The 23,182-nt window shown below is 39.8% G+C and overlaps 1 protein-coding gene across 2 annotated transcripts in view; it reads right to left on the reverse strand.

The window, feature by feature from the left end:
• LOC127570919 (collagen alpha-6(VI) chain-like) overlaps positions 1-23,182 on the reverse strand; it is a 111,627-nt gene that overhangs the window by 16,410 nt on the left and 72,035 nt on the right. For both annotated transcript variants that reach the window (XM_052016865.1, XM_052016863.1), the window contains 11 exons: positions 20,538-20,603; positions 17,485-17,538; positions 15,361-15,396; positions 13,440-13,502; positions 12,168-12,230; positions 6,908-6,970; positions 4,341-4,403; positions 2,626-2,676; positions 1,481-1,516; positions 1,317-1,379; positions 582-644 (listed from right to left, as the gene is read on the reverse strand). In XM_052016865.1, the coding sequence (XP_051872825.1) occupies positions 582-644; positions 1,317-1,379; positions 1,481-1,516; positions 2,626-2,676; positions 4,341-4,403; positions 6,908-6,970; positions 12,168-12,230; positions 13,440-13,502; positions 15,361-15,396; positions 17,485-17,538; positions 20,538-20,603 (621 nt within the window). The remainder of the gene's footprint in view (positions 1-581; positions 645-1,316; positions 1,380-1,480; positions 1,517-2,625; positions 2,677-4,340; positions 4,404-6,907; positions 6,971-12,167; positions 12,231-13,439; positions 13,503-15,360; positions 15,397-17,484; positions 17,539-20,537; positions 20,604-23,182) is intronic.

Genomic DNA, 23,182 nt, shown 5'->3' on the forward strand with positions numbered 1-23,182 from the left:
ATATTTCAGTGAAGGTAGGCAAACTGAGCTCAGTTTTGAACCAATCATGTTGGAGCAGAACAGAGAAGCTATATGTTTACTGTTCTTATTTAATTAATCAAGCTATTCAACTTTTTGTTTCTGATGCAGCTGACTCTACTATACATAAGGCAGGGATCACCGGCATTAATTTTAATAAATGGGTTTCAAATGCAACAGATTTTTTGATCCAACACCTTTTCCCTTGGCTTATGAGATCAGTAAAATAGTATTATTGAAAGAATATATCTAAAATTATCCCAAAGTATGATAAAGACTAAAGTTCAATACACATACATTACTATTTAGTAGATTTAGCACAAAATAAGGGATGAAAAAAATCATTCTGCCAAAATGAAATTCTAGGACCTTCTGGTATCTAAATTGTTAAGCAGCTTTTCTTGGATCTCTGTCATGGTTCTAGAGTTGTTTTATTCTTTTATTCCTAGCATTATTAGGCACGCAAACAAAATATAAATGACAACCTAGCACATGCAATAACTGGAAATAATTTAGCAACAATGCTTTCAGTTTTCAATCCCCCAAGTAAGTGTGCACTTTACCCTTGTTCCTGGATTTCCTCTTTCTCCTGGGCTTCCTGACACACCAGGTTGACCAGAGTTTCCCTTAAACAGAAATATCAAGTTTTACTCAGTTAAAACAAAAATGTACTCCTACTTGTTATAAAATATCTCTGCTCCCACCAGTCCCTAAATGAAGAATATTTAATCATTGTTCCCTTTAGACCAATACTCAAAGTCTCACACAATAATTTCATGTTCTGATGACTTTCATGGCATTTAAACTCTAAGACTGCCTAATCCAGGAAATTGTTTTGGCAATGGCCGGCATCAGTCAGAATGCATTGCAACATTTATATATTTCACAATCTATCCTCACATTAATTTTGCTATTCTTCTCTAATAAGGCACGACACTTTGATGTACAACAGCTCGAGTTTGATGGGTAAATGACAGATATTTTACCTCAGGCGTGATGTTTCACAACTGCTCACTACTTTGAAGGAGCATGATTTGTTGCATTTGGAAGGTATGGAAGAGGTATACATATTTTGCATATCAAGCTGTAAGATGGGTGGACTGCAGTTTAGGGGGAATAGGATAGAGGGAGCAAGAGGTGGGATGTTAGGCATTGGTAAATTCATGCACTGTCTAACATTTCAGAGAAATTTCTAAAACCATTTATTTTGCTAGATACACCAGCTCCCTTAAATGAGTCAATTGGGGGCTACAACTTCAAGGGTTCAAATCATGAGGTGAACAAATTAAATAACATACCCTGCGTCCTCTTATTCCTTTAGGTCCCCTTCCACCGGAAGTTCCAGGGACACCATCTTGTCCCTGAAAATTCAAAATACAATATACACAGATAACTGGCTCATATCCTTTATAAATAAAAACTTGTACATCCTTTTACAAACATAAATGTTTTCGACAAGTACCTGCGAACCAGGATAACCAGGGAATCCTTGATCTCCCTTAAACCATAAGAAAAAGGAAGAAGTTAGGCTGTATTGTTCAACTGTTTGTACTCTTATCAATGCAATGCTGCTATAACTTAAAACAACAGCATATCATACAGAAAGAATGCATTTCATACAGCGACGTATCACTGGACTTCCAAACACATTTAAATATTTTGTCATGGAATGGGATAGATATTGACTTTACAGAATGGATATCAACTAGTCAGTCATTGCAATGAATGAAAATTAAAATCAAGAGAGCTGTCCATTTTTCACTGTTACACATGGTCAATTACCCCAAAGGCTCTTTAAACACAGATGGCATAGCCGCCATTGCATGAAACAAGGTTCACAAATGGAAATTTCTGGAGTTTGCCCATATTTTAAAAACTTAATCCAGTGATGAGTATAATCTGTGCATATAATTACTTTTGATATGTAGCAATGCATTATTTAATTCAGATGCTCCTTATAAATAATTTAAAGGGGGATTTAAAGGGGGAAACTGCATGTACTTGTGTAATTAACACTGGGATTTCTACACAAAGATGAAAGCCTGAAACATCAACTGAAGGAGTGAATGATGTGGCCTAACTCTCCCCCAGTATTGTGTGGACTGATTCCTTTCTTAATTCATTTTTATGCAGTGGTTAATATTACAGAAATATTGCTGACAATGTACACTCACTAGAGCATAAGTTATAAATACACACACTGAAGACCAGATTGAAAGAAATTACTTTTAACACACTGTAGATCAATGGATCATTAGGACTGATATCTGCAGTGTAATTTTTAATATTCAAGGAAGTACTGTGCCACTTAAAAGGAATTTCAAATGTGGATGATTATCTATATGATGTGCCACTCATTAAAATCAACAGCTTGCATTTATACAACTCCTTTAGTGTAATTAAATTTCCCACAGTGTTTTTACAGGAATGGGATTACTCAGACACCAAGAGTGATAACCAAAAGTGTAGTGCAAGAATAATGATTTTGGAAGATGGACACGCATGTGTGCACATATCACTGAATTTTGCTTCAGTCCCTGCACTGTGTACAGAAGGCAAAAAAACAACTGCTGGGTTTATGACGTAATAGTAGATTTGTTTCCTCACCTGCCGTCCTTTTGGTCCAGGGATTCCCATCCCATCAATCCCATCCATGCCCTGTGGAATATGAAATGGAATACATGTGAGTCAGCTCTAAACTCCCGATTGCACCAAGTTTCATTAATAACTGAACCAAAATAAACATATATTTTTGGTCATTGCAGAAAAAAAAAGTACAAGAAGCAATATCAGCTCTCACTTCTTAGCTACTGGATGAAAAATCATAATAAGATCAATCTGTGTGCTAGATTTTTGCAGCCAAGCTGAAGTTAAGCATTACTTACAAAAGGGAATACAGTCTCCACAACTCTAGATATGTCCCTTTTCTTAGGCAGTCCCTCAGAATCGAGGATGACTTACTTCCACTCCCGATTTGTGGGTTCTAAGGAGAGATGTGAACCAATGTGGGAACCACAGACTTATCCACAGATGGGACAGATGATGCCTGACTGGGCAGGTGGGTGTGCAGTTTGTGAGATGGTGTGCTCCTTCCATGGCATACGCAGGGCTTCAGTGTGCTCCCGATGCAGAGCCTCAAAGTTCTCAATGTAATTACAAATGCTTCTTCTCCTCTCTAAGTGATCATGGGCCAGAGATGCCCAAGAGTCAGTGGGTATTTGCATTTCTTCAAGGACGTTTGATTGCAGCCTTCAGTGCTTTTGGAATAGTGTCACATTTCAGGAGTCCAGTGTCAAGCCTGTGAATAATGTGGACTGCCCAAAGTAGCTGACTGAATGTAACTTGGGCCAGCGGGAGGATACCGACATTGGTTCACTTATCCTTCCAGTGAATTTGGAGGACTTTGCAGGGACTACATTGTTGGTATTTTTTCTAGTGCCTTGAGGTGTCTGCTCTAGGTATTATGGGTCTCAGTAGCATACAGCAGGGCAAGGATCACAGCCGCCCATAGACCATGAGTTTTGTGCCAGGTCTGAGGTCTTCAAACACCTTGTTCCTTAATTGATCAAAGGTTGTATTGGTGCACCAAAGGTGAAGGTTAGGGTTAAAGCTAGGCAAGTTTCACCTTCAATTTCCCTTTGCCCAGAAGTGGGAAGTGTTCCACATTTTCCAGAGTCTCACCATGAATCTTTGTTTTTGGAAGGACAATGTGGTGAAGTCGGGGTGGGCTTGTAGATGACTTTGGTCTTGTGGATGTTGAGTGCAACGTCCATCCTCACATATATTTCAATGGCTTGAAGTTCCACTGCAGTATTCAGCCAACACAAGTATTGTCTGAATACTGCAGCTCATCTACCAAGACTCAAGTGATCTTGGTTTAGTTCTACACTTAACAATTGTTCTAAAAGTAGCTTAACACAATCCAGACTAAAGCAGCCAGCTTGACTGGGAAACCTCTCCCCAATCCCCCATCATTCTAAATATTATTTTCCTCCCCCAGCAGCACATAGTACTTACCACATTAAAGAAGAATGTATTTTCTATCGGCAAAATGTTGTTATCCAGTAAATGAGAAACACATAGAAACAATCAAACTGTCCAGTATCCTCAAATAAGACCCACTATGTGTCTCATATGAAGAATGTCCTTGGCTGATGGAAAACACCTTTCTCATTCCATATTCCCAAGAGACCAGTTAACTTCTTTGGGATTTTCCTGACACTCAAGATGTGCAGAACATCCTTTTGACTCTGGATGTCACTTTAACTCAACAAAATCGTGTACATCCAAATTTAACAGTGGCAGGGTAAGATCAGACTTACCTGTAGACCACGAGGTCCAGTTCTTCCAATTCTTCCTTTCTGACCTAGGTATCCATCTTCACCCTGAGCACAATTTCCATGTGAGTTATAATGTCATATTCAACACAACTTCATTCCATATACTATTACCACCTAGTTTGTGTCTCTGGACTATAAAAATCATTATCACTTAATCAAGTCAATTCTTTTCTGTTTGAAAGTGAAAACTAGTAATAGTTCACCCAAATCCTCTGAAGTCCATTTTCAACTCAGTTTTTGGAGATAACAAACAAAGGCCATCTTGAACTGGATTTTTTTTTGCACTGTTCCATAGGTAAGCCTTATTTATCCTGTGCGGTCCCTTTTTATTCACTGCATAAACCATTTTAAAGGCCATGGACTTTAGTTGAACTGGTACAATCTTGGAATAAGGGGAGATAAGTGGTCAATAGAAAACAAGGTTCTTGCTGTTAGGGATTCAGGAATTATGGAATTATATGTATATACCAGGCATTAATTTAAACAAGAACCAGTCTTCAATTCTAAATGTAAACTCCAAGCAGTGATCAGTTTGAAGTTAAAAGGACAACTGTGTAAACAACCAGTACCGTCGACGGAGCACAGGCTACTGGCCCACAGCAGGGGACTGGCTGCTCAAGACATATGGTTTGCAAAGTGAAGTGACCATGGGACGTCCTCATATGCATGAACCAAACTTAAGACAATGGAGCTATGTTAGTTGGCCTACATCAAATCAGGTGACACTGGCTAAGTTATTTTGTACCATTGTGACTGAGTTCAAGGAAGCTTACAGACCAGGCTGATATTGTCACTTAGCACATCAAACATGGTCACAGGCATATTTGCTCTACCAACAGTTGGGATATTTGTGTACTGAGAGAGTCAGCCCTTGTAACATTAATTTTGGGTGCCTGGGTTCTCTGTCCTCAGAAGCTTTTAGATCATCCTTGTGAATTACTTTGTCTCGGCAAAGGCATTTGAACATTCAGAGTTGTCTCCCATTGTAGACATGTAACTCAATGGAAGCATTGTCAGACAAAATATTGAAGTAGGTGATGTCATTGTAGCTATTGAAATTGTATTGAATTACCTGCTGTTACCTTTGTTCTTGAGCATAAAAATTTGAAGTACTTTGAGTTTGGGAGACTATTCTGAGAGGGTCTCCAGGAGAAGGCCTGCTTGTCATGATGAATAAAGACCAGCTTCAATGTCTCTCCTGTGACTCAATCCACAGTCACAACATTTGGGAAACTGCATGCTGATCTTTTGACAATTAATTTCTAATCATGTTTGTATTAACTTTCTAAATTGCAGAAAGACTTGCATTTAGTGCCATTCACAACTTCTGAATATTTATAACTGCTTCACAGCCATTGAAAAACTTTTAAAATGTAAAGTGTAAAATGAAACACATTTGGTACCTTTGATATTTTTCAGCACTACACTAATGTTTCAGCCGAGATTATGTGTTCAGATATTCATAATAATGTGAACAATATTAGCTGAAAGGTATTTTACAAGCAAGGTATTTTTATAGTACAAGCAACATACTTGCAATAAAATTAGGGAGGCAACCAAGCTTAGGAACAACATTATTCCATTAGCATGAACCAGGAACTGGAATGAATCAGTTCATGGCACTCAATTGTCACGCATGTGCACCCCATGTTTCTCGTGACAGTACTACTGCTGCACTCTGCATCTAACTGCTTTGCTGATACAAAACATTGTTTCAGTAAGCATTTGCATCTCTGGATGGCAGGGTGAACTGTTTGAAACTTCACACAACCTTATCAATTGAAGTCTAGGGTCCATGAAAATATTTTAAAAACTGCCGATGCTGGAAATCTAAAATAAAAACAGGTAATTCTAGAAATACTCAGCAGGTCCGACTGCAAATGAGGGAAGAGAAACATAGTTAATGTTTCAGGTTGAAGACCCTTCATCAGAACTGGGAAGGAGACAGAGTGAGTATGTTAAGCTACAGGGAGGGTGGAGAAGGGGGTATGTCTCTAAATACTTACAGTACTTCCTGTTGTTATTTTTGAAGTCTAGAGTCTGGTCAATGTGGCTGAGCAAATTGAACACTAGCTTAGAGGCATAATTCCTGTCTTGGAATTAGAATGGTTTCATTTGAATGTCATTCCTAACAATGGTGGTAGTCACATTGAAAAGCCTGTGTGTGTGTGTGTGTGTGTGTGTGTGTGTGTGTGTGTGTGTGTGTGTGTGTGTGTGTGTGTGTGTGTGTGTGTGTGTGTGTGTGTGTGTGTGTGTGTGTGTGTGTGTGTGTGTGTGCACACACGTGCGTGCACGTACCCTCAACTGGAATGGTAATAGTTAAGGAGGCTGCCTAATCTTGGATACGGTACATCTGGGAGAAGGTAAGATTAACAATAAAACCTGAGGACGACTAGGGAAAGCAACCACATGCACTTCTTCCCTTGCATCATGCTCCTCAATAGATGACAATTGCCTCTCCTCAGATTTTCATTTGTCCTTGTAGCAAGTTCCATTTTATTAGGTAACTATTAAAAAATGAAACGTAGAATAAGAGGTTGTTCACAGACCTTTTGCCCTTTGAATCCGTCACTCCCTTTGGGACCTAGGAAGCCTTCACTTCCTGCTGAACCCTGAAACACAAAGAAGTAATGTTAAAAATAAAGCAAGTATGAGCCAACAATGCAGCAGCATCAAGTTAAAGGGTCACATCCATCATCTTCCTGCAAAAGATGAGTCTATGGGGTAAGACCCAGTGCATATCAAGTTATGGACAGCATGCTTCTCCTGTCTGTTCAAGGATAGTTAGTGAGTAGGATTCAGAAGAATGTGATTGTGGTAAAAACACAGAAAAATTTGAAATAATTACATAAACTGTGACTTTATATGGACTCCAAATGGGAGAAAACAGAAACCCATCATTTCATCTGAGCCCAAATTATCTTAAGGTATACTCAGTTCTACAGAAAATTACAAAACCCATTATCTACATTTAAAGCAAACAACTTTGATATTGATGTGGCAATGCAGGCTAATATGCGTCACAAAAACATTATCAAATTAAAATATGAGACTAAACCACTTCAGGAGCTTTTAGGGCAAATGGCCAAAAAGCAGATTTTATTGTAGTGCTTCAAAGAAGGAAAGATAAAGAGGATTGCAGGAGGGTTTAGACAGGGAATGTCATCTTTTTTTGAGGCTTAACAGCTGAAGGCATGATGGTCAATGGTGCAGCAATTAAATTTGTAAATGATGAACAGGCCAGAATTGGAGGAGTGGGGATATCTCATAGGATTTCAGGGCTTGAGGAAGTTAGAGAGATAAAGACGGGGCAAGGGTACGATGGGGATTGACAAAAAGTGCAAGATTGACAAAAATTTAAAAGTCAAGTCATTCTTTAACTGTAAACTGACCTAGTCAACAAACATGGGGACATGTTTCTAGATAATTGAGCTTTGTTCCAGGGAAGGTGGGACCTGTTCCAACTGGACAGTTTGCACCTGAACTGGAGGTGGACAAACATTCTTGCAGGTAGGTTTGCTAGTGCTGCTCTGGGGGGTTTAAACTAGATTTGCAGTGGGAGGGGAACCAGAGTGTTAGAACTGATAGTGAGGTGGAGGGGGAAAAAGGTCATGTGAGGACTGCAAGTCTAAACAGAAATCAAAGGTTTGTATGTGATAGAAATGTTCTCAGGTGCATCTATTTCAATGCAAGGAGTATTGTAGGTAAGGCAGATGAGTTTAGGGTGTGGATTGACATGTGGGATTATGACATTATTGCTATTAGTGAGACTTGGATGCAGGAGGGGCAGGACTGGCAGCTTAATGTCCCGGGGTTCCGTTGTTTCAGACGTGATAGAGGGGGAGGGATGAAAGGGGGAGGAGTGGCATTACTAGTCAGGGAAAGTATCACAGCTGTGCAGAAACAGGACAGCCCGGAGGGCTCGTCTACAGAGGCCACATGGGTGGAGCTGAGGAACAGGAAAGGTGCGGCCACACTAATAGGGTTGTATTATAGACCGCCCAATAGTCAGAGAGAATTGGAGGAACAAATCTGTAGTGAGATAGCAGACAGTTGTAAGAAACATAAAGTTGTGATAGTAGGGGATTTTAACTTTCCACATATTGACTGGGACTCCCACACTGTGAAAGGGCTGGATGGTTTGGAATTTGTCAAATGTGTTCAGGAAAGTTTTCTAAATCAATATATAGAGGTACCAATGAGAGAGAATGCAATACTTGATCTCCTATTAGGGAACCAGACAGGTCAGGTGACAGAAGTATGTGTAGGGGAGCATTTTGCGTCCAGTGACCATAATGACATTACTTTCAAGTTACTTATGGATAAGCACAGGTCTGGTCCTCGAGTTGAGGTTCTAAATTGGAGAAAGGCCAATTTTGTGGAAATGAGAAAGGATCTAGGAAGAGTGGATTGGGATGAGTTGTTTTCTGGCAAGGATGTGCTCGGTAAGTGGAAGTCCTTCAAGGGTGAAATTTTGAGAGTACAGAGTTTGCATGTTCCTGCCAGGATTAAAGGCAAAGCTAAAAAGCATAGGGAACCTTGGTTTTCAAGGGATATTGGCGATCTGCTTAAGAAAAAGAGAGAGGTGTATAGCAGGTATAGGCAACTAGGAACAAATGAGGTACTTGAAGAGTAGAGAAAAAGTAAGAAAATACTAAAAAAGGAAATCAGGAAGGCAAAAAGAAGACATGATGTTGCTCTGGCAGGTAATGTGAAGGTAAATCTGAAGGGTTTCTACAAGTATATGAAGAATAAAAGGATAGTAAGGGACAAAATTGGTCCCCTAGTAGATCAGAGTGGTCGTCTATATGTGGAGCCTCAGGAGATGGGGGAGATCTTAAACAATTTTTTTGCATCAGTATTTATGCAGGAAATGGGCATAGTGGATATGGAAGGAAGGGAAACAAGCAATAGAATCATGGAACATATAGAGATTAAGGAGGAGGAGGTGCTTTCTGCTTTACAGCGAATAAAGGTAGATAAATCCCCTGGGCCAGATATTTCCTCGGACATTGAGGGAGACTAGTGTAGAAATTGCAGGGGCCCTGGCAGATATTTTTAAAATGTCCTTAGCCACGGGTGTGGTGCCGGAGGACTGGAGGGTAGCTCATGTTGTTCCATTGTTTAAAAAAGGATCTAAAAGTAAGCCAGGTAATTACAGGCCAGTGAGCCTGACATCAGTAGTGGGTAAATTATTGGAAGGTGTTCTGAGAGGTCGGATATACAAGTATTTGGACAACCAAGGGCTGATTAAGGATAGTCAGCATGGCTTTGTGCGTGGTAGATCGTGTTTAACGAATCTTGTAGAGTTTTTCGAGGAGGTTACCAAGAAAGTAGATGAAGGAAAGGCTGTGGATGTTGTCTACATGGACTTTAGTAAGGCCTTTGACAAGGTCCCACATGGGAGGTTAGTTCGGAAGGTTCAGACACTAGGTATCCATGGAGAGGTTGTAAACTGGATTCGAAATTGGCTGTGTGGGAGAAGACAGAGAGTGGTAGTGGACGATTGTTTCTCAGACTGGAGGCCTGTGACTAGTGGTGTGCCTCAGGGATCTGTGCTGGGGCCATTGTTGTTTGTTGTCTATATCAATGATCTAGATGATAATGTGGTAAATTGGATCAGCAAGTTTGCTGATGACACTAAGATTGGAGGTGTTGTGGACAGTGAGGAAGGCTTTCAAAGCTTGAGGAGAGATCTGAAACAAATGGAAGAATGGGCCAGAAAATGGCAGATGGAATTTAATGCAGACAAGTGTGAGGTGTTGCATTTTGGAAGGACAAATCAAGGTAGGACATCCACAGTAAATGGTAGGGCGCTGAGGAGTGTGGAGGAACAAAGGGATCTGGGAGTTCAGATACATGATCCCCTGAAAGTGGCGTCGCAGGTAGACAGGGTTGTAAAAAAGGCTTTTGGCATCCTGGCATTCATAAATCAAGGTATTGAGTATAGGAGTTGGGATGTTATGGTGAGGCCAAATTTGGAGTATTGCGTGCAGTTCTGGTCACCTAACTATAGGAAGGATATCAGTAAGATTGAAAGAGTGCAGAGGAGATTTACTAGAATGTTGCCGGGTCTTCAGGAGTTGAGTTACACGGAAAGATTGAACAGGTTAGGACTTTATTCTTTGGAGCGCAGAAGAATGAGGGGAGATTTGATAGAGGTTTACAAAATTGTGAGGGGTATAGACAGAGTTAATGTGAATAGGCTCTTTCCACCTAGATTAGGAGAGATAAGTAAGGGGAAAGGTTTAGGGGGAACATTAGGGGGAACTTCTTCACTCAAAGAGTGGTGGGAGTATGGAACTGGCTGCCATCTGATGTAGTAAATGCGGGCTCACTCTTGAGTTTTAAGAATAAATTGGATAGATACATGGACGGGAGAGGTCTGGAGGGTTATGGACTGGGTGCAGGTAAATGGGACTAGTGGAATAACGTTTCGGCACAGACTAGAAGGGCCGAATGGCCTGGTTTCTGTGCTGTAGTGTTCTGTGTTCTACGTTCAAAGGATGAGAGGGATAATGCAATTCAAAACATAGGAAGAGGAATTTAAGATCAGCTCAGCTTTGCAAATATTGAACAGGGATGCTGCCTGGGAATGTACTGGAATTGTCGAGTATAGAGATAAAAAAAATACGGATGAGACTCATAACAACAGATGAGCTGAAGTTGAGGGACAGTTCTAGAGGTGGTCTACATGTTCATGTAGTCCAAAACACAGAATCCAAAGTGACACTGTGATTGCAAATTGTTTGAATCCCTTTCAGGTGTCATGAAGGGAGATGAAATTGGAGTTTTTGAAGATGAACCAAATACAATGAATTAGTTGGATGATATTTCTGGACATCCATCATCCAGTGCCATATGTCAGAGAAGCAGTCAGAGAAATTACAGACAGTGCAGAGGTTAAGAAAGCTGGAGGTGTGCTAGAATTATGTGTTCAACTGGGAGCCTTGCATCATGTTTCTGTGATGTAGCCAGAGAGGCAGCGTGTAGATAAAACTGCAAGGGAGACAGGTAAGGATCCTTGGTGAACATGAGAATTAACATTCACAAATGGGAAGAGATGTAACTGGAGATGATTCTCTGGCTACTACTTATTTTGTTACTTATTCATTTTCCAGTGCCACCAAAAAAGCCAGTATTTATCACCCATCCCTAAATGCCTTTGAACTGATTGATTTGTTAGGACATTTCAGAGAGCATTTAAGAGTCAAACACATTTGTGGGTCAGGAATTAAATGTAGGCCAGATTGGGTATGATAGATTTCCTCCCCTGAAGGACATTAGTAACCAGATAGGTTTCTACAACAATCCAGTAATTTTGTGATTATCATTATTCATGACGGAATAGTTAATAATGGAATCATGCATCCCATTGACATTTGTAGGGCCTTGCAGTATGCAGATCTAATGCCAAGTCTACACTTCATGTAGTTTATTGGTAACAAAGAGCTTTAGGATGTTCCGAGGTGCGATTCCATCCCTGCCATCTTTCCTATCTAGAAACGTAAGGACCATTTGGTTTGTCCAGTCTATCCTATTGAACAGAATGCAGGAATGTACTCATATTCTCACTCATGGCATCTCTTCAGGAAAGGGGAAAGGAAAAGTGGAAAAATACTAATTTAGTAAAAGCTCAAGAAATTCTGTTCTGATTTTCCCAGTCAAGCAAACTTAGTAGCTCACCAGTCACATAATTCTCAGTAACTTGCTCCCCACAACTTGAAGGGTCAAAGTCTTTGTAAAGGACTCTTGGAAGTTCGTATTTATTGCTTAATTCAACAAATTATTAACACAACTCTTACTAACCTGAGCTCCTGGTAATCCTCTCTCTCCTCGTGTTCCAGGGGAACCAAAACTTCCTTTAGATCCCTGCAAAATAGGATAAAATATTATCAATATGATAAAATCCAACACATGTTGTAGCTTGGGTGAAGTAATGTTAATTACTGCTTTTATCAGAAAATGGGTTAAACACCTTTCCTGGTTTTCCTGGGATCCAACCGTGTCCAGTTTTCATTATTCCAAAGATTTCTACATAAAAAGTAGCAACAGACTAGTGGACAGGATCAGAACTTACAAATGCTTGGACAAAAGAAGCTCTGCGAAAATTTCCACTTTCATTTTGACTCCTCGTGCCTTCAATTTATAGATAATGCTAAGAGGACCAATCACAATTGTTTTTGAAGCATTTTAAACCAAGTGGCACAATTCTAAATGGGGATGTAGTAATAGAAACTCAGATATCTGAATGTGGCAGGACAGGCTTATAAAGTTCTTAAAAATGTGGGCAGGATCCTTGACTTCATAAGTGAAATAAAAAGGAAAAAAGCAACAACATTATGCTAAACCTTTAGACATCAGTGGTTTGGACTCAAAGTCCTGTGTCCCTATCTTGGCACTTTTGTAAGGGTGCCAAGGCTTTGGAGAGAGACAGAAGATGTACAAGTCTTCCATTATATGCAGAGACTAGAGAAACTTATTACTCTGCTTACAGAAAAATGGTTAATGGAAGTTATAATAGAGATGCTCAAAATTATGAAGGCATTTGATGAAAAATATGGCAAAAGAATAGTAAAAGTAATGGCCAGATGCTTTAATTTTTGTAAAAGTGTGATTTTCTGTTTACCAATACACTTAAAGATTAGCAGGAAATCAAACTGAGGAGTAAACACAATTCTATCCTGACCTCAAACAATCTGGCTATAAATCAATCAACGTTAACTTTCTTCATTCATTAGTATTCCACTTGAAAATGCTACTTTACCATATTCATGCATCAAATTCAGGACAAAAATTGAACTCAAGAACCATTTCAATTTGATAAAAAGAATGGAGGTAATAAAATTGTTTAAATATTTTTTGAAGGTTCCACAATTATGTCCTTTTAGACTCCTCTCCTTTATTTGGCCAGTAGCATTACAGCAGTGAGGTTGATGACTAACTTACATCCATCTTTGTTAGCCGACACTATCCATTATATAGATTTATAATTATAAGTCATTTGCTCAATCTGTTCAAAAAATACACCGAGTTTCCAGAAGATATTTTGGCTTCCGCATAATAAATATCTGTATTCACCTGTGGGCCTTGGAATCCAGGGGGCCCAATGGTTCCAGTGATACCAATCTGTCCCTTGCGACCCTGTAGGGGGAAGATTTATATGTTATTTAGGGAATTGAAAAACATGGTTGGTTGCAGAACACCTTCCTTATGTAGCAACAAAAGATGTTGCTTCTGTATCACATTGCTTGATTTAAGGTGAATTTTGGGGTTCAAATTCTCCATACAACAGCCACAAGATAGTTAATCCTAAAGTCCTCCTGGCCTGCACACTATGTACCATATCCTATCAAGGGACATGTATAAGAGAAACTTATAATAGTTCCATTCAACCTGACCTGTTTAGTGTTCCCAGAATTTTCTGTTTTTAGATCAGGTTTCCAGCATCTGCAGTTTTTTTGTTGTTCAGTAGTTTTATCCCATTGGCATGTGTTGAATGGAAATTAAGAGCTACAATCACACCTTGTTACCCATAACAACCTGATTCGGTCCTGATAGCCTAAACTGCATAACAACAGCTTTCACATGAGAAATGATTAAGGTTCCAGAAGTGGAACTTTAACAGGTCCCTGGTCAGACCCCACTTGGAGTACTGTGCTCAGTTCTGGTCGCCCCACTACAGGAAAGATGTGGAAACCATAGAGAGGGTGCAGAGGAGATTTACAAGGATGCTGCCTGGGATGCGGAGCATGTCTTATGAAAGCAGGTTGAGGGAACTCGGCCTTTTCTCCTTAGAGAGACAGAGGATGAGGGGGGACCTGATAGAGGTGTATAAAATGATGAGAGGTATTGATAGGGTAGATAGTCAGAGGCTTTTCCCCAGGGCTGAATTGGTGGCCACAAGAGGACATAGGTTTAAGGTGCTGGGGAGTAGATATAGAGGAGATGTCAGGGGTAAGTTTTTGACTCAGAGAGTGGTGAGTGCGTGGAATGGGCTGCTGGAAGTGGTGGTGGAGGCGGATACGATAGGGTCTTTCAAGAGACTGCTAGATCGGTATATGGAGCTGAGTAAAATAGAGGGCTATGGGTAAGCCTAGTAATTTCTAGGGTAGGAACATGTTCAGCACAGCTTTGTGGGCCGGAGGGCCTGAATTGTGCTGTAATTGTTCTATGTTCTAAGTGGCCAATCTTCCCAGCACAAAGCTGCACCTCTGTCATCAGATCATGGATTCGACTTGAAAGTAGCTGTTCTTAAATGTTTCTGTCCTAATTCATTCTTTTTGACACTGCATTAACTCAGGATGGGTGGACTAATTCAACTGATCAGATCAGGCACTCATTTTGCACCACAGTGTTAAATCTCACAACACAAAGGCTTTTTAAAAGGTAAAACCTATTCTATATTGTATAATGTCCTGGCGCTCCATCACTACATAATTCTGCAGCCTCAGGCCGTCAAACAATATGTTCGGTGGCCTACTATGTACCACTCTTTTAACTTGACTTCACAGATACCATTCAGTTTCCAGGTTATATTCTTCTAAAATGGTACCACTGTTTCCTAGTGCAGAGATAACACTTATAACATAATAGACCCAGGATCCATTTCTCCATTTTTATTGAATGTAGTGGTAGAGAGTCTGTACTTCTGCCCACTGCACGGGCTTTTGCTAACTGATCAATTATAATCTATGCTAGACTAAACAAAGCCAATAGGTACTTTGTTTCCCGGACCTTCCACACCCAGAACAAATAAAGGCACATAGGTCTTCCCCAGTGAGCAGTGATCCAAGGTACATATATATACCCCCTGTGTTCAAGTGACTACAGTATTATAGATCCATATCAAGCACAATGATGTGCATCTGGTTTGAAATGGGCAAAACAAAAGCCAATGATTTACTATAATATACAAGACTTCATAGAATGAAAATTCTTATTCTGTCTTCTTAGAATTTCTCAACTAAAGTAGCACTTTAACATAAACCAATAAACATACCTTTCTACCCACAATTCCTCTCCGACCGGGTCGTCCCTTTAAAGATATAAAAATAATTTGTTTTAGGTTAGTGATCAAATCCAATGGTTTCCATCACATCATATAACAATGTAAGCGTTATAACATTGTAGTTTATCTCAAGTAAGAATCATAATTAATCTTCTAATTACTTTGACAGCAATCAAATTTCTATTGAATATATTTGGTTTGGTTAACAGAGTAACAATAATGGGATCATATTTAGGTGGGAGGCTGTGACTGGTAGGGTGCCACAGGATGGTGCAGGAACCATAGTTTATCGTAGTCTATATCAATGATTTGAATGAAGGGATTGAGTATAATATATCCAAACTTGCTGATGATACAAAGCTCAGTGACTGTGTGGATTCTGAGGAGGGTACAAACAGGTGTTGGGAGGTTCAGACAGCCTACCGTAATGGGTAAGAACCTGGCAGATGAAATACAATGTGGAAAAATATGAGATCATCCACTTTGGTAGAAAAATAGAAACATGGAGTATTTTTTAAATGGTGGGATATTGAGAGTGTTGGTGTTCAGATGGGCCTAGATTGTACATGAAACACTGAAAGTTAACTTGCAGGTACAGCAAGCAATTAGGAAGGTAAATAGTGTGCTGGCCTTTATTAAATGACACTTTGGATACAAGAATGGAGATATCTTGCTTCAATCATATAAGGTTCTGGTGAACTTGCATTTGGAATATTCTGTTCTTCCTACCTGAAGAAAGAGAAAATTGCAAAAGTGGGAGTGCAATGCAAGCTCACCAGATTGTTTCCTATGATGACAGATTTGTCATATAAGCAGACTGGACCTATATTGTCTAGACTTGAGAAAAATGAAACATGATCTCATTTAAACATACAAAATTCTCACAGTCTTAACAAGGTAAATGCAAGATGATGTTTCCCTTGGCTAGGTTAAAATAAAGGGTCAGCTATTCAGCATAGTGAAAAGTAGAAAATTCTTCACCCAGAGCATAATGAATCTTTGGAAATCTTTCCCCAATTTGGCTGTCGAGGCTTTGTCACTGAGTGCATTCAAGATGGAGATAATGTTTTTGATATTAGGGGCAGCAAGAGAAATTAAGTTAGTGCATAAAATGTTGCCGAGATCAAAAATCAACCATCAATCAACAGCAGATAAGGCATGAGGGGCAAATGGTTCATTCGTCCTTCTATTTATGTTCTTAAAAACTCAGTGCTTGCTCAAACTGCCTTAGAATTATATTGAATAAATTGGAATGGAGAGCACTATAGTTAACCAATGCATCCAAAATGATTTACACATTTTTAAACTGACTCAAAAGCATGCAAACAAATGCCAGCATTCAAGAGAGGAAATACAATGTTAATTGGGCTCAGTTGGCATTGGGCTCCTTGATGCTTTGACCTGTGGAGCAAGTATTTTGCTGCCAATTAATGCCAAGTATTCTCCAGAGTGAAATGGGCAGAATGTACACTCTCAGGCATCTGAAGCCAATAACTGCTGCAGTTATCATTGGAGATTTTCAAAATTGGCAGATCCTTCAAACCTTATTAAGTCAATTGTTTATCTGAAGAATTAAAAGCCAGCAGGGAAATGGCTAAATTTATTCCAGCCACAACATTGCTAGAAATCTTCAAGCTGGGATAAATTATCAGAATAGGGAAGAACAAACATCGTCTTTGCTTTTGTTTGGCAGTCCATTTCCTCTCACCCACCCTATGACCTCCCTATGATCATGAAACTCGAGAATGAGATTGCTATCAGCATATTACAAAAATATGCTTTTAAGTTCAGCCAGCTACAAAATGTATTGTAATTGAATTGAACAGTCTGTCTCTGGCTGTCTCACATAAGCACTCCAAGAGCCAAATAACTGAATCTATTTCATAAGTACCCTTACTGGATACAGTTTTTGCATATTGCATTGAATTCAACTTGAAAAAACACTGGCAAAGCGAGAGCAATGATTGTGTCCAATATTTAGGAATAAGCGTAGCAATCAGTTGAAGGCAGCTGTATTTGGAAAACTATACGTAAAAGAATATAGTACATCAATACAGAAAATGTAAAGAAATTCATTCACGGCATGCATAGCAAATTAAAAGCAAGGCATCTTACTCTACTTCCATCACTGCCAACCGTGCCTGGTCTACCACTTGTCCCAAATTCACCCTGTAGATGAAAAAGAGTGGAAAAACTTCAATATCATTCCAGCTATAATCCCAACATTTTCATACATGGAATGAGAACGCTCCCAATTTTAATGGAGTGTGGTTTCAAAAGATGCCTAAGTTTTGTTAAAAAATATTCTCTCCCTTGATGAGGTCTGTGACTTCCTCCGAATTATTTTATCCAGCATTTTCTTTTTACCAGCTTCTAGCTTCCTCTAAAATCCTGCAGCTGGGAAAGTCAAGCAAACACATTAGCTGTGTTTATGGCTCCTACTGGAAACTAAACAGTAATATTTAGAGTAGTGGCATTCCTGTGAGTGCTAAAGATCAAAGGATAAATAAAAACCAAATGATTTCTTCTGATCAAGACTAGAAACAGAAGCTTAAAATTGGAGTGAGACTATTCTTAAAACCAGGGTGATGTCAGGAATCACTGCTTTCCATTAATGGTGGAGAAAATCTGCAACTTCTATTGCAAAAAAAGCAACTTCAGTTAACTCAGCTTAAAAATTTGAAACTGAGATTAGCATACTTTTATTGGGTAAAGAAAACAGGGTTACTGCAGTAAATGGAGTACAAACACAGATCAGTCATGAACCAATTGACTGGTGGAACAGACTTGAGTTTGCTTCTGTAAACCTGCTCCAAAATACTTCAGCCTCGTGATACTGTTGGCGGGGATGAGAGCAGCAGCAGCTGCCAAGTCTGTGGTACCGTGACTGACTCTGATGCACAGCAGGGGAAGGAATAGGTAGGACAAAATTTGTTAACTGTGTCCTGGAAGGTTTTCTGAAGCAATATTTAGATTACACTACACTTGTAGAAGGAGCTGCACTTGACTTTCTCCTAGGAAGTGAGGCTTGGGCAAGTGGCTGATAAGATAAGATAAGATAAGATAAGATAAGATAAGATAAGATAAGATAAGATAAGATAAGATAGCCCATGAGGGACCACTTTGGGACCATAACTCTATTAGTTTTAAAATAGTTATTGAAAAAGACAGGAGTGGTCCACAAATTAAAGTCCTAAATTGGGGCAAGGTTGATTTTGATGGCACTTGACAAGAACTTGCAACAGTTGGTTGGGCGAGGCTATGAGCAGTTAAAGGGACGTCTGGCAAGTGGGAGGCTTTTGAAAGTGTGATAGGAAGAGATCAGAGCCAGCATGCTCCTATTAGAGCGAAGGGCAAGGCTGGCAGGATTAGGGATCTCCAGTTGACAATGGATATTGAGACCTTTATCAGGAAAAAGACTGTTAGGTTTAGACAGCTGAAATCAAGTGAATCCCTTGAGGAGTATACGGGATATAGGAGTAGACTTAAGAAGGAAATAAAAAAGGTCAAAAAGAGGACATAAGATATCCTTGGTAGATAAGGTAAAAGAGAATTCCAAAAACTTCTGTAAGTGCACTAAAAGCAAAAGGGTAACTAGGGAGAGAGTAGGCCCCCTTAAGCAAGAAAGTGTGGTAATCTATGCGTGGAGCCACAGGAGATGGGCAATGTCTTAAATGAATACTTCTCATATGTGTTTACCATGGAGAAGAACATGGAAGCTAGCATGTTCAGGGAAGAGACAATGACATCCTGAAGCATATTGACATTATGAAAGAGGTGGTGTTGGCAGTCTTGAAGCGCATAAATGTGGATAATGCCTGGGGCCTGACCAGATGTTTCCTATGACATTGTGAGAAGGGAAAAAATTGCTGTGGTCCTGGCAGAGATTTTTGTATCTTTGTTAGCCATGGGTGAGGTACTGAAGGACTGGAAGATGGCTAAAGTTGTGCCTTTACTTAAGAAGGACTGCGAGCACAAGCCAGGGAACTACAGGTCAATGAGCGTTCCATCAGTGGTGGGAAAGTTCCTGGATGGGATTCAGAGGGACAGGATTTATTTGCATTTGAATAGGCAAGGACTGATTAGGGATAGTCAGCATGGCCTTGTGTGTGGGAAATTATGTCTCATGAACTTGATTAAGTTTTTTGAAGCAGTCCAGATAATTAGAACATATGGGGTCCAGCGTGAGCTCACCAAGTGGATACAAAATTGTTTTTCAGATTGGAGGCCTGTGACCAGTGGTGTACCATAGGGAATGGTACTGGGTCCTCTGTTGTTTGTCATATACATCAATGATTTGGGTGAGAATTTAGATGGCATGATTAGTAAATTTGCAGATGACACCAAAACTAGTGGATCATGAAGAAGATTATCTAAGGTTACCACAAGGAAAGTGGGCAAAGGAATGGCAGACAGAATTTAAGTCAGACAAGTTGTTGGGACATCATGTTACAGTTGTACAAGACATTGGTTAGACTGCACTTAGAATATTGTGTGCAGTTCTGGCTGCCACACCAAAGGAAGGATGTGATTATGCTCAAAAAGACTCAAGGATATTGCTTGGACTGGAGGGCTTGAGTTATAAGGAGAGAATAGATAAGGCCGGGACTGTTGTCTCTGGAGCAAAGGAGGCTGAGGGGTGACCTTAGAGTTTTATAAAATTATGAGGGACATAGATAGGATAGATAGCCACAGACTTTCCCCAGGGCAGGAGAGTCTAAAACAAGAGGGCATCAGTTTAGGGTAATAGGGGAAAGAGTTAAAGGAGATCTGAGGGACAAGTTCTTTTACACAGAGGTGGTGGTATATGAAATGAGCTGCCAGAGGATGTAGTAAAGGCAGGTACAATTACTGTGTTTAAAAACCTTTGGACAGGTGCATGAATAGGAAAGGTTTAGAGGGAATTGGGCCAAACACAGGCAAATGGGGTGAGCTGAGATGGGAATCTTGGTTGGCATGGAGTAGTTGGGCCAAAGGGCCAGTTTTTGATGTAGTATAACTCTATGAATCTATGATATGGATGGATTGAAAAGATGGATATTTCCACCTAACATACAAGCCTAGAAATTCATCCTCTGTCAACTTTGCTAAACACATTACATACTAACAACAGCACCTTGTACACTCCCTCTGAAATCTATCCAATCAAGTAAGGAATAAAAATTTACCTGTATACCACGTTGTCCTTTGTCACCCTTCCTTCCTCTAAAATAATTATCTATACCAGGTACACCCTGAAATAAAAAGTACATGCAAGTTACACATAAAATCTACTGAAGGCATTTCCTATTCTGACAAGAGGTCTCCAACCTAAAATGAGAAGTCTTATTCCCTTTATATAGATGCTGAGTGTTTCCAGTATTTTCTTGGGGGGGTTTTATGCAAGCATTTCTCAGTTTTCTTTATTAAGTCTTTAGTGGACATTGGTGATCACCTCTTCAAATATTAAAAGAACATGACTTTTACCATCATACATTTATAGTTTCTAAAGAAACCATCAATTCAACACTGTCCACAGGACAAGTATGCAAACACAAGCTGGTTTTAACTCCTTGAAGCCTGTATAAAGGCGCAGCTGGTGTGTAAAGATGGTATCATTCATTCACTGCCCAACTTGTGCTGCCCCTGCATCATCTTGGTTGGAATTTGAAATGTGACGTGCTTCCTTTAGATACAAAACCAACATCTGCATTCTCCCTACCCCCAAGCCTCCCCACCTGTATCTAAAGCAAGTCATTTGGCCAGTAGTACTTAAAGAGATTTCCCAAAACTACTCAAAAAAAGGGCTCTTCTTGAGCTTTAAGTGAAACTCTGGACTGCCACCTACAACCACCCTAGCACTGTGCTTCCATTAACTCTCTGACATCACCTTCTTTCCTCCCCTCTCCCACACCCCAACTATTGGTGACCTCAGCCAGCACTCGCAGAATGTTGCTTCTCATTTACTGGCCCTTTTCTTTCCCTGGCCCATGCTGGGTTTCTAAGAGGTACTTTCAAAGCTACCAGAACTGCAGATAATGGTTTAATTAAGCTTCATAAATTGCAGTCTACTCCTATTTCCACTCCTTCTCAACACCCAAAACTGATTGAAATGAAGCCTTTTTATATTCCTTGCAGTGACTGTGAACCATACAGCCAGAAAACGATACTTTGGCAAGCAGCACCTTATAAAATTGATCTATTCCTCTAAACCCTAAATGTCATAACACTGTTGACCTTATTTATAAACAACATCTTTCACTGAGAAGCCAGGTTATTATTCTCACGCAACAGACAAAGTGCTGGAGGAACTCTGTGTGTTGCTTTGGATTCCAGCATCTGTAGCCTCTTGTGTCTTATTATTCCCATAATCTGTTAACAAGCAGTTCTGAAATAATTCTGGAGAAGTCTGAAGAAGACATTCCAACCAATTGACAGAAAACCGCAGTTCAGCACCTGTCTTTGAGAGGACTTTAAATTTTGAATAATTTTGAGCTTTTTAGGATTTTAATCATGAATACAAAAGATCAAGGAGTGACACTGATCAAGTTATACGAAATGGTAAAATGATTCAATAGTGCAGATGCAGAGAAATTATTTCTTCTAATGGATGGGGTACAAATGAGGTGACATAATCTTAAAAAATCTCATCGTCACACAAAGACTGGAGGAAGCCAAGAATTCCCTCACACAGAAGACAATGGATTATGGAACTAGTGGTGTTTTAATGGTTCAGGGCAACAAATTATTGCTGCACAACAAGTGATATGAAACTCAGGCAAGTAAATGGAGTTAACACAGATGAGCCTTAGTCCCTGTCACTTTAATCCTCTGTTCGATTCCCTGCTGTCCTGTGCCTCTTAAACTGTCTCAGTGAAGTTTAATGTAGGATCGAAGAACAGCATCTCATCTCCCAACAAGGCACGTTACAGTCCTTGGGACTCAATTCAGCAACTTCCAAAAACTACCTTTCCAGTCTGTGTCAGAACTGGCCACCAACCTATAACATTAACTCAGTCTTCTCGCTCCAAAGATGCTCCCCTTCAGTTGGGTGTTTCTAACATTCTCTTTTATTTCAGATTTCCAGCAACTGTTGTGTTTATATCTCAGTTCAGCAATCTTTCTCTGTCCTTATTCATCTCCTTCTATTTACATCCCCTCCAGGCAGATCAGCTACGATTAACAAGCCTTCAACCACCCTCAGCCAGCACCACACCATTTGTTCCATTCAGTCTCTCTTGGTGTTGTACCCATCACAGGCATCCCCTTTTTTCTTGCTACCCTTCCCTCTTTTAAATGTGCTCATTTCCTAACTTTTCCTAGTTCTGATGAGAGGTCATAGGCCAGAAATATCAATTTTGTTTCTTTCTCCACAGATGTTGTCAGACCTGTGGAGTATTTCCAGCATTTTCTGTTTGTATCTGCAGTTTATTTTTGCTTTTCAGCCATTATCTAATTGAATGGAACAGCAGGCTGTGATTCTATGTTCCAAAAGCATAATCTATAAAATACACCTTGCAATAAACAAATTGCTGGAGGAACTCAGTGGGTCAGGCAGCAACAGTAGAGGCAAAAGGATAGTCAATGTTAAGGGCGAAGATCCTGTGTTAGGACCTGATGGATTCCATTTTGTGGAGTAGCAATGTGTGTTTGTAATCAATAATGCAAGAGTGCAAACCATCAGAGTTTACAGGTTTGGCAGAAGATTTCTTATCAAGAATTGCTTCTCCAAATCACAGGTCGTTACAATGAAAACAGAAGATCAAATGTTACAGTTCCACTCCCTTTTGGGCTATTGGATAACCTTGGCTCAATGAATGCAGACGTACAAGGC

The sequence above is a fragment of the Pristis pectinata genome, chromosome 5 (assembly GCF_009764475.1).
Source record: "Pristis pectinata isolate sPriPec2 chromosome 5, sPriPec2.1.pri, whole genome shotgun sequence".
Lineage (NCBI taxonomy): Eukaryota > Metazoa > Chordata > Chondrichthyes > Rhinopristiformes > Pristidae > Pristis > Pristis pectinata.